General features: G+C 38.7%; 1 protein-coding gene across 1 annotated transcript in view; it reads left to right on the top strand.

Annotated features, from left to right (window-relative positions):
- The window catches only part of LOC124607240 (ATP-binding cassette sub-family C member Sur), a 410,012-nt gene that overhangs the window by 161,741 nt on the left and 235,403 nt on the right, over positions 1-12,868 (top strand). The window contains exons 6-8 of the mRNA XM_047139518.1: positions 1,447-1,584; positions 10,686-10,848; positions 11,260-11,435. Coding sequence (XP_046995474.1) covers positions 1,447-1,584; positions 10,686-10,848; positions 11,260-11,435 — 477 coding nt within the window. The remainder of the gene's footprint in view (positions 1-1,446; positions 1,585-10,685; positions 10,849-11,259; positions 11,436-12,868) is intronic.

Raw genomic sequence — 12,868 nt, 5'->3', positions numbered from 1 at the left:
TATTGGCTAACCTCAGACTGTAACAAAAGCAGACAATGTGGGTCCTGGGATTTTCTGACAGGACCAACTGCACAGAGACCTTTATATGCACTCTTACAAAATGATTGTTCACCAAGAAGGAAGTGAGAGAGATTTTGAAACTCACAGGGCTGTTTGGAAGAAATTCTTCAGAGCATTCCCTCAAGCATTGTTTTGATTTCTTCTGATGAGGCCCACTAACACTTGTCAGATACTGTAAATAAACAAAATTTCCGCTGCAGCAGAATACCCTCAGGAACTTCACCAATGACAATTTCACAACTGTCATGTACCAGTTCGGTGTGCTGTTGCTGAATTAGGTGTGTGGGGTCTGTATTTTCTTGAAGAAGATGGTGTAACAGTACCAGTTAATTCAAATTGCTGCTGTCACATGATAGGGACCGAAATTAAACCAGTTTGTTGGCCACCATGAAGAGGGAGAAGTCTTGTTCAAATGATACAGAGCCAAAGCTCACATCTCTCAGCATTCCCTTGAAATTTTGAGAGAATTGTCCCCTGGATATTTTCTTTCTTTGTGCAGAGACATTGCCTGGCCCCAGAGTTTACCTGATTTATCACCTTGTGATATTTTTCTTTGGGGACACTTTAAGGTTCAAATGCACAAACATTGCCCCACAACCCTGCAGTCGTGTAAGGTGGCAGTTTCCACCATAAATGATGTGAAGAACTATGGACAACTTCTGGGAAAGGCTTAGTCAGTGGGTCAATGATGGAGGATGCCATTTACCACACATAATTATTAAAATCAAGTAATGTAACATGGCATACTATTTGTTGTCCACAAATAAATTCTCTATGTCTTTGTTTGTTTGTAACTATCTCTTGAAATTTGGGAGGTCTTTCTGCTGGATCCTGAATTTGACCTGGAGGATGTAGGTCTTGTTTCAGCAATCTATCTTTTGCTGCCATAATGAATGAATCTATTTTAAAATTGTAGTACATCTTCTCAGAGGAAAATATGCCAACATACTGACCATTTAGTGTAAATCACTTCTCCTTACAGTATTATATTTATGAATGTCACTGTTGTTTGCAAACTGTGACTGATTGTTAATAACAAAATTCATAAAGGAGTAAATGTTTCTGTGAAGCAGTTGTCAATATGCTGAACTCTTTAAAGAGCTGTCTACAAGAGTTTCTGGAGGGAACACTTCTCAATATCCTTATTACACACTTTTGTACAACAACACTTTTTTTCTCTGTGATGAGTTACCCCAGAATATGATACCATAAGACATTAGTGAATGAAAATAAGAAATTAAATGATCCTTTTGACATTTTCACATCCAAAACCTGCTGTTATGACAAAAATTTTTGTGTAAACATGGAAATTTCTATCTTTATCCTTCATGTTGTTACTTCTAGCCACAATCAACATACTGATAAAGTACTGATATTATGTTTCAGATAGCTGTACTAATGTATTTACTGTACACAAAACTTGGCATTAGTGCATTAATTGGATCAGCAGTCTGTATAATGGCCATGACACCACTACAACTTTTTGTTGGGAAAAAGATGTCTGTGAACTCAAAATCAATAACAGTAAGTCTAACAAAGAATATAAAATTTTTTAAAACAAATTCACGTAACATAATGAAAGACATGCTTTTTATGTTATCTGTATCTATATATGTAAACACACCAAGTAAAAGAACAATCATGGAATGTTAAACAGTATAACTGCAACATGCTTTTGTAATAATTGATTCTTTTGGCTAGAGCTGGAGAGAAATAGAAAAAGATGAGAACACATACTCTAAAACTAGACTGTAATTATTGTGTCACACTGACACACACAGTAGATTATGAGAAAATAATTATCAGGTTAAGCTGATTGGTACAACAATGGATAAGGATGAAAGGGACATTACACAAGTATGGAATACAATAAGAGTTCAGTGCAGCATTAGAAATTTGAACTGGGACTATGTCTATTTTCTCAATTGTGCTACTCCAGCAGCTTAGTAGGAGAGCCTCTGTGTGAATGGGATAGAGAAGAACTAGTGGTGAGTTGAATTTCAAATATGTTAAGCTTTCTTGCATAGGGCAGTTGGTAACACACTGCTCACAAAAATTAGGAATCCAGGTTTAAGTTTTGGTTGAACTGACTTGTTATTTATGAGTGTATGAACCCTGATGGTTGGCTGGCACATAATTCTTCGATGTTAGCCAGAAACAGCACCTGCAGGCACCACTTGCTGGGGATATCACAACCATTAGAAGTTAATGTGAAGGTGAACTGTAGAATGTCATCCTTTCTTTGTTTTATATAAGACTCACTCTTGCAGTTATGTACCTGAATTATCATTGGCTCTTCTAGCATTAGACACTGCTATTTCAGTATGTGCTTAATATTGCAGAATAGGGATGACATAAACTGAAATTCGTAGAAGAATGATCATACGAGTAAAATTTTATATACATCTTTGCGATGGTTCCAAATTCAAGGCTCATTTCTTCTTTGTCTGGTGATGAAATGGAAGTCCTGGGTTTTATATTTCATAGCAAAGAAGCTTTTTCACAATGACACTGCATAATGTTTAATTTCACATTTCTGTTAGTTGCCATGACACCAAAAATTAACATTGAACACTCTTTTTATACTAAAAGAGAGCACCTCTATAAGTACAACTTTTCAATGTTAACCACATCTGGCACTGAGTCCATTTAAAGACAAAACAATATTCGCATACACATGCTGCCAGCTACTGATTCTCTTGGTGCAATTTACATGCTAGATGACAGGCCAACAATGTCGTAAAACAACTGAAAGCTTTTGCACAGATTTAATTCTATATGTTGGAACCAAAGGGTCTAGTATGTTTTAGAAATGGCAGTGGTTCAAATTAATAATTATATTGACCTCCTATCTTTCAGTAGTGAACAGTTTAAACAAAACCATATCTTTTGAAGTTTACAAAAATGTATGGATGAAATTAGTAAAATAATTGTTTTCAATAAAGATCAACTATGACTTTTCAAATTTTCAAATATGCCACATGTTTAAGACAGTAGGTATTTAGTTTTTTCTACGATGTGAATGTAGTTATGAAAAGTATGTTTTTGGGATGCAACAATAATTTCAGTGTAGTGAACAAATAATTTTTTTTAACAAGTAAATAAATAATATTTTGAAAAATATATGAAATGCCTTGCAGTTTTGGAAGTGAAATCTACAGGATAACTTATTTTTGCACCACAACATTATCTGATTAAACTATGTAAAATTATTATTATGTTGTGGAAACATTTGAAAAGATAGAAGATTTTGCAACTGCACCATTGTATAGTCTAACTATTTGAGAAATATGAGTCCTGTACTTTGCAGCCCAAAATCAGAATAAATATTATTGGAAAGAAATGGTACTACAGTACCACAAATTTGGTTATCCCAGCAGGTTGCCGTAAATCTTGGTTTGGTAGAACTGCCACATGTCAGGCAGTATTTGATTTATTACTCCTTTCACTCATCAGGAACAAGCATCTACAGATGGCAACAGGACATTAAATATCTTAAGATGCTTGTGACTGTTGAACAAAACTAGTAATAAATCAGACAGTGTATGACTTCTTTATCTGTACATCAGTTTTTGACATTCCAATAGATTTAAAATCTGGGGAATTCATAGATCACTGATTGAATAGTCCTCATGCCATGCAGTCACAATTTTAACTCAGTGGATGTGAATAAAATTCTCTACTTGAAAAAAGGGCTAGTAATGTCGTGGTATTCATCAAGATGAGATTTTAACAGCAAAACCTGAAGGTCCATCTCCTTAATGTAGATGTTCCTATTCCATTTTAATGTCATTTCAACCAAAATATACCATTCCACAAATTTAAAACATCTGTAAGAGAATACACATGGCTTCCTCCAGTCTGAAACAATCCTGTTATACGATACTCCTGGATGGATTCCAGAGTTTTAAGTTGAATACTATGCAACACATCAGTCGCTTAAAGGCTGAATTGTGATTCACACGACCATAATTATGATATGATTCTGTGCTCTCCATAGATTGTAAGTACAAATTAGCAATGATCTCTAACATCCCACTGAGCAAAGTGATGTGATGGTTAGCACACTGGACTCACATTTAGGAGGATGGCTCACAATTGTATCCGGCCATCCAGATTTGGATTGTCTGTGATTTCTGTCAATTGCTCCAGAGAAATGCCAGGATGATTCCTTTGAAAGGACATACTAAATTTTCTTCCCCATGTTTGGAACATTTTCCAACCTTGAGTTCCATCTCTAAAGAACTCGATGTCGACAGGACATTGAACCTGTACCTTCCTTCCTTCTTACATCCAAATTTATTCTAGATATTCATATATTACCCTGTCCATACATTCATAAAGAGGCCAGGTAGATCCACTGCTGACACCCTACAGCAATTCTCCCCTAATAGGGATGTGATTGATAGCTACAGTCCATAACATGTTGATGATCCCAGTCCATCACAACTGTGTGTCTGTGCTGCAATATTAATGTGAATTTTGTGTTGATTCCCTAATAGGGATGTGATTGATAGCTACAGTCCATAACATGTTGATGATCCCAGTCCATCACAACTGTGTGTCTGTGCTGCAATATTAATGTGAATTTTGTGTTGATTATAATATCTATACAGTGACACTCCTGCAAAGTTCACCACTTACTTCATGGTATAACATGTATGGTACGAATGTAGCCACTTCATTTAACCAGTATGGTACCCAGTGTTTGTGGACTTCCAGTTCATCTTACCTGCTAATAGCTTTGACATATCAAGTGACAAATTATTAGCCTTAAGAGATTATTTAGGATTACCTGGAAGATAGATGAATCAAGTTTAGACTGTATTATAATTTTGCACAAACACTGTATCAGAATTCCATCCAGTCAGCTTTTAATTTGCTTCCCACATAAAGGGAAATACAGGCACACTGAATCTCATAATAATAAGTACAAGCACAGTCTATGTATGTATGTATGTATTGAACTGGGGACCTAGAAATGACTGAGAGGCTTCATCATCGCCATAGCCTTCAGTGGTACACAACCCCATAACAGGCTACAGCATTCCGCTCACCCCACTGTCGCCCCACACCGAACCAATGGTTATTGTGTAGTTCGGCTCCCAGTGGCACTCACTCCCCCATGACAGACCATAAGGGAGCACCAGTGATGGAGGCACCATGTCCATGTACACCTCTGGGCAGGCACTCAGCAACAGAGGTAGCAGAGAAGACAAAGGTGGCAGCGGCAACACGGCAGCAACAGGGCCTGCAGAGATGGAGGTGACCTGATGCTAACTACTCCACCTGGCAGCAGTGGCAAACAGAACAAAGATGGTGCAGGAGCCAAAGGAAGTGTGGACCATGCCTTGGGGGGTTAGCATGGACAGTTGATTCAGCTGCAGGTGCAGTGGGTTCTCCAGCATGTGGTCAGTCGCTCATGGGCAGAGCTGGTCACAGTGTTTGGGCGCCAAGCCATCGGAGGTGCACACATGCAGAGGTGGTGGCCTCAAAAGTGATGTACAACCGCCGGTATCCACTTAGGGCACTGGCCAAATCTGAGGACCAGACAGCAGAGCCTGGCTGGAACCACTGTGAGGCAAGTGCCAGCAGGTGGCCAGGAATCAGCCAGAGCACATGAAGCACCATACGGGGCTGGCAACCATGAAGCAGCTCCACTGGGCTGTGGTCACCAACTGGAACGAACCTGTAGGAGCTCAAGAACCTACTGATGGCTTCCTTGAGAGAAGATGGCATACTGTATTTTTTCATCTGAGTTTTGAATGTACAGACCAGCCACTCCCCCTCACCATTTGACTGAGAATGAAATGGAGGGGGTGTAACATGCTGAATGCCACTCTTTGTATAAAAATCATCAAAATTCTGAGGCACAAATTGTGGGTCATTGTCCATCATTAATGTACACCGTAATCTTTCTGAAGAAAAAATCTTTGTTGTGAGGGCCATGACCTTAGCTGCCATAGGTGTGGACAGGCAGTGAACCACATAAAGAAATTCTGAGAAAGAATCAACTACAAGAAGCCAAAAGGAGTTAAGGGAGGGACATGCAAAATCAGCATGAATATACTCCGAAGGGCATTGGAAGGTGGGCTACAGGGAAAAGAGACCCATACTGCTGCCTGAGCCATGGCACACTGCAGGCAGACTGACACAACGTGCATGATCTCATTGTCAATACTTAGCCAAAGCATGTACTGATGCGCCAGCAATTTTTATGAGAAACACCCCAACAGTCCAGGTGGAGAAGGTGGATTCTGTCCTGCCACAATGTAGATATAATCACAGTCCTGGACACTGACTCTTCAGAAGCCAACAATAACAAATCATCAAAAACTTAGAGGCATTGGTGGAGAGCATAATAATTATGCAAATGATCCAGTGCTTGACCTGATGGTTTATCCAGCCAACCCTTGAGGATGAATTGAATATCCAGATATAAGACAGAATTGACTGCAACAGCCACCAAAATCCAAGAACTGGTAATGGGAAAACCATTCACAGTGTTTTGGGCTTCAACATCTAAATGGAAACATGAGAGTTCATCCTGATCAAATATTGGAATGGGGCCAATTGGCAACCAAGAAAAAGTGTCCGCATCAGCTTGCTGTGTGTGGGATGGAAGTGAATCTCATAGTTATAGTGTGACAAAAGCAGAGTTCACCATTGAAGGTGATGGGCTGCTTTGTCTAGAAGACACACTGAAGGATGGAAAAGAGAAACCAGAGCTTTATGATCAGTAATCAAATGAAATTTAGAATTGTAGAGGAAACGATTTTTGAGTGTGTACACAATAGCAAGAACTTCTTTTTCTGTCCGGGAGTAACACTGTAGCACCTGATTCAGGGTTTAGGAAGTGTAAGCAATAGGACATTTGGAACCATCCATATATTTGTGTACAAGAACGGCCCTAAGGCTTAACTGGGAGGCTCCTGTGGCCAAAATAAAGGTGTTAGACTGGTTGTGAGGTAGCCAAGAAAGGTGCCAAATGTTATTTTGACTTCAACAGAATAAAAGCAAGCTTGTAGGTGAGCGACCAGTAAAAAGGAACACCTTTATGTAAGAAATCATGAAGGGGCTGAGCCACTGTGGCTCCATCAGGAATAAATTTATGGTAATACTCAATCTTTCCGAGAAAGGCCTGGAACTCTTTGACATTGGTAGGGCATGTCAAAGCCATAACGGCATCGAACTGGTGGTAAGATGCCAACACATGAGACTTTAAAACTGAGATAGACAATAGATGGCTGAAGAATGCAATTTGTCCATGTGTGTTTCAACCTGGCCACCTGCAGCTCTACGAACAAGCCCCAAAGTTCCTGCAAGTGTTCACGTGTTGAGGAACTGGAGACCACAATATCATACAGGTTGTTAATGCACGCTGTCAAATAGCCCATGAGTTGCTCCAAGGTGCTGGTATGGGTATTACTCAAAGGGGGTATTCACTATGAGGATACATTTAGAATCCTCATCCAGAGGCAGTTTCAAATAGGCTTCAGACAAGTCTGCTTTGGAAAAATATTGGCCCTGTGAAAGCTGAGCTAAGAGTTCATTCTGATGGAATATGGGACAGCTATCAATAATAGAATCTTAATTTACAGGCTTTTTAAAATTGCCACAGAGCCATAAGTTGCCATTAGGTTTTGCTGCAATTACCAATAGAGTAGGCCAATCACTAGAGGAGGTAGGTATGACAACACCTAAGTCACTTGAGTTGTGTTTTGACTTGCTCCCATAAAAGTAATTGGGAGTGGTTGGGCATGAAAACAGCAGGCATGTGCCATTGATTTCATTACGATCTGAGCCTTTAAATTGGTAGCTTGTCCTAAACTGTCCAAAAACAGTGAGGAAAATTCCAAGCAAAATGTGTACAGTTGCTACGGTACTTCATTTGATACCAGATGAACTTCATCAGAACTAGAGAATCCAAAAATTTTCATGGCATCTAACCAAATGAGACTTGTTGGGAAGAACACCACACACATCACCAAAAATATTGTAACACTGTACAAACACAGTATTAGAATTCCCAATAACAAACTTTCAATGCACTTCCACACAAAGGAAAATACAGACACAATGAATGACACAGTAGTAAGTACAAGAACAGTCTAACAGTGATGTGATGCATAGTCACAGAAACATTTAAGTTGTCAAGGGCCCGTCAAACTAGCATATATACTTGGCACAGTGCTTGGTGTGCTGTCTGTGCCCATGTGAGCTGGCCTCTTAAGGATGGTGTGAACCCAATCACTATATAGGATTACAACAGATTGAACTGCATGTCAGAACTGCCTTATTTGCAACAAAGAAGAGCTGTATATGAATCTATGTAAAGTAGGAAAATAAGCTTTAGTTCCTCATACTGGTTGCACTGTTTTACTTGGGCCTTCTGTGATCACTGGAAAACTTTGGCCGTCTGTGACATTGGAAGTCTCTTGAATTCATTCCACTCCAGAACGTTTATGCTCATTGTGGACCTTAGCTATGTGACAGAATTGTATATCATAACAATAAGTTCCCACTGGGGATATAGCCTTGATTTGTGTATGGGGTTGTGCTTAGTTTAGTTAATACACTACTGGCCATTAAAATTGCTACACCATGAAGATGACGTGCTACAGATGTGAAATTTAACCGACAGGAAGAAGATGCTATGATATTTCAAATGATTAGTTTTTCAGAGCATTCACACAAGGTTGGCACCGGTGGTGACACCTACAATGTGCTGACATGAGGAAAGAGTCCAACCGATTTCTCATACACAAACAGCAGTTGACCGACTTTGCCTGGTGAAATGTTGTTGTGATGCCTCGTGTAAGGAGGAGAAATGTGTACCATCACATTTCCGACTTTGATAAAGGTCAGATTGTAGCCTATCGTGATTGCGGTTTATCATATCATGACATTGCTGCTCGCGTTGGTTGAGATCCAATGACTGTTAGCAGAATATGCAATCGGTGTGTTCAGGAGGGTAATACGGAATGCCGTGCTGGATCCCAATGGCCTCGTATCACTAGCAGTCAAGATGACAGGCATCTTATCCGCATGACTGTAATGGATCGTGTAGCCATGTCTCAATCCTTGAGTCGACAGATGGGCAACAACTATCTGCATGAACAGTTCGATGATGTTTGCAGCAGCATGGACTGTCAGCTTGGAGACAATGGCTGCGGTTACCCTTGACACTGCATCACAGTTTTTTAGATGAATCCAGGTTCTGTTTACAGCATCATAATGGTTGTATCCGTGTTTGGCGACATCACGGTGAATGCACATTGGAAGCATGTATTCGTCATCGCCATACTTGCGTATCAACCGGCGTGACGGTATGGGGTGACATTGGTTACATGTCTCAGTCACCTCTTGTTCGCATTGACAACACTTTGAACAGTGGATGTCACATTTCAGATGTGTTACGACCTGTGGCTCTACCCTTCATTTGATCCCTGCAAAATCCTACATTTCAGCAGGATAATGCACGACTGCATGTTGCAGATCCTGTATGGGCCTTTCTGGATACAGAAAATGTTCGACTGCTGCCCTGGCCAGCACATTCTCCAGATCTCTCATCAATTGAAAATGTCTGGTCAATGGTGGCCGAGCAACTGGCTCGTCACAATACGCCAGTCACTACTCTTGATGAACTGTGGTATTGTGTTGAAGCTGCATGGGCAGCTGTACCTGTACATGCCATCCAAGCTCTGTTTGACTCAATGCCCAGGTGTACCAAGGCTGTTATTACGGCCAGAGGTGGTTGTTCTGGGTACTGATTTCACAGGATCTATGCACCCAAATTGCATGAAAACGTAATCACATGTCAGTTCTAGCATAATATATTTGTCCAAGGAATACCCGTTTATCATCTGCATTTCTTCTTGGTGTAGCAATTTTAATGGCCAGTAGCGTATTTTTCACAGAAATGAACAAGGAAGCTGTACCTGGTTCTTCTACTGACTCATCATTGACTTTTGTGTCAATTGTGTGACACATTAATTCATTATATTTTGATTTCTTTTATAACCTATACACTGGCTGCTCTGGGAGGAGGAGGCAGGGCTTGTATCAGCAGCCAGTTTCCTATGAACCAATCACAACCTTCCACTCTCGACATCCTGCATTCATGGGCCAAGTAAAATTATGCAATCAGTACTCCAAAAATTGTTATATATCTATCTATGAAGCAATGTCATCATTTATGAATCAGCTTGAAATTATAAAAGTTTTGTAGGATGTGGAATTAAATGTTTAATGACTTTATTATTCAAAGGTTTTATTATCTTCACAATTGCTGAATACTGTCTTCTGTCTGTTCATAAAATTAATCAGTCATTTTTGAAAATCACTGAAACTGTAAGATTTTTGAGTGGTGTGTCCACTATTGTGATAATGACAGAAGCATAATAATGTGCTTGAAGAATTTCCTGTTACTGATTAAAGTTAATAGTTAAATGAAATATTACTTGTTGAGAGTGAAAGACATTGAGAGACTTAGTGAAATACTGCTATAACAAGAACAATGCAGGAACAAGAAGACTATATCACTTACTGCAATTCTTGTCTTTTATAAATATGTAATTATTGTGCTCTGTCTATGCATCTACATCCTTTTTCTACATTTGTAGGAAATCAGTGATGAACGACTTAGAAAAATTAATGAAATTCTGCAAGGCATTAAACTTCTAAAATTATATGGCTGGGAAGATATTTATGCTTCTAAAATCCTGGAAACTCGAAGAAAGGAACTGTTCTTATTGAACAAAGAATCTTTATATTGGGCAATAATGAGTAAGTTTTATCAAGTGGAAAAAATTCTTCTTTTTCTGTGCTCAGAAGTATTTTAACTAACAGTTTTCCAGAATGTGCATTGTTGTAGCTCATTAAAAGTGTTGGTCAAATGAGAATAATCTTATTAATTGCTGTTTCATAAAAATTGTAAATCTTTCTGTCTGATGTGTAGTTCAAAACTAGTGATATTCATTGCTCTTTAGCATTTATCTTCCTATTCACTTCATATCTGTTCCTCCATATATTGTTTTTTTCCTCTGCTTTCTTTCCATGCATTTTGAGTATTCTTCTTTGATGCTTTTGTTCCTTAAAAATGATTTCATTATACAGTTAAGCAGTTGCAGTTATAATCATTATATATGTCTTTCAAGAAGAAGGTATAGATTTTATAAATGTCTCCATTCTTTTCAGCATTTTTAACCCATGCATCATCAGTTCTCGTAACTCTCGTAACATTTGGTGCTTGCTTTCTAATGGAGGAGCCACTCACACCTGCAAATGTGTTTGCAGGGCTTGCATTATTCAATCAGCTAACTGTTCCCCTATTTATTTTTCCTGTGACAGTACCAATAATCATTAGTGCTGTGGTGAGTAAAAAAAAAATAATTATTCAATATAAAATATTAATTTACACTTAAATATTGCCTTATGTTAATTAAACAAAAATAAGAATATAAACAAGTTAAAAAAATGTCTAACATGGTGCTGTCTTACAGTGCTTACTTATTACAACTGGTTTTGGTCACTGGCTATTCCCCAGATAAGAACGAATACAATCACAGCATCACAAGTCATACATGTCTTCATGTGTATGGTATGATGTTGTGATTGTATTCTTTCTTATCTGGAGGACATACAGTGGCCGAAACCAGCCATAATACATAAATATTACAATTCGGCATTGTCTCATGAATTTTTCCAAGCCTATATATGCTGTTAACTGACACCTGGAAAAAAAGTTCAAATGTAAACAAGAATATTGAGCCAACTGGGAACTCATGTGTGTAAGCTATGCAAAATTTTTCTTGTGCTTTTACTTATACAATGAACAGATGGTGCCAATTTGCTATTATTAAGTACTGTATCAAGACTTTCCTCATTCAGTTGTGAAATGTAATACTGGAAATTGAAGGTACATGGACATTAAGAATGTCATAACTTTTAAAAATGTTTTTATTGTAATGATTAGCAAACATGATTGTCATTCCAAAAGCCTTAAAAAAGACTGGGTTCTGGTCCATTGTCACAGTCCAAAGGAGGATGTGTGTCACCAGCATCCATCTACGCCTGCTATTGCCACATTCAACACTATGCAACCAGCAGAATCAGTGGAAAAAGCCTCTAGTCTTACGCTCTACTCAGTATATGGACACTGTCTCCAGTATCATTGCAACAAGAGTCTTTTAATTGAAGATTTTTTATTACTTCAAAGTGGGTTTGCAAATGAATTATCAGTATTTTGAGCAAGTACTTTTGGCCAGTGTTCTCCATCTCTGAGAACAGCCATCTTTGTTGTAGGTCTGATTTTACTAATCACAACTTACTTCCAAATAAGACACATAAATGAATAGTCAATACAGTACTGTGAATGTTTGTTGAATAACTCACATGTCTGTGCTGGAGAATGCTGTTTGTAAGTTTGACTGGAAGATAGCCAGTGCACCAGTAAGCTGTCAGTCCAGTCACTGAAAACACAATGCTCTGTTGAACACTGATTGAGTGCAGTCTTGTTTTAGACAGACAGGTAAATCAGTGCACAAGCCAAATGTTGTTGACAGGTAACAACAAAGTTCAAATCACACTCCAGGAGCAAACCATACAGTGCAGCAACATTGTCAATAGATACACTAGAGAACTGGCATTAACATTAGTTGGTTGAAAAGTTAGAATTTGGTGGTCTCTTGTCAACCTGTAAATCTGCCACAAGTGTTTTTGGCTCACGACCCGTTGCTGGCAGCAATATCCTTCTGTGCTGCACCTAGTGACTTTGCTGGATATATGCATAATCATTAAGTGATCC

Source organism: Schistocerca americana, chromosome 1 (genome assembly GCF_021461395.2).
Source record: "Schistocerca americana isolate TAMUIC-IGC-003095 chromosome 1, iqSchAmer2.1, whole genome shotgun sequence".
Lineage (NCBI taxonomy): Eukaryota > Metazoa > Arthropoda > Insecta > Orthoptera > Acrididae > Schistocerca > Schistocerca americana.
Note: the sequence above shows the minus strand (reverse complement) of the source record. Positions and strands in the feature narration are given on the sequence as shown.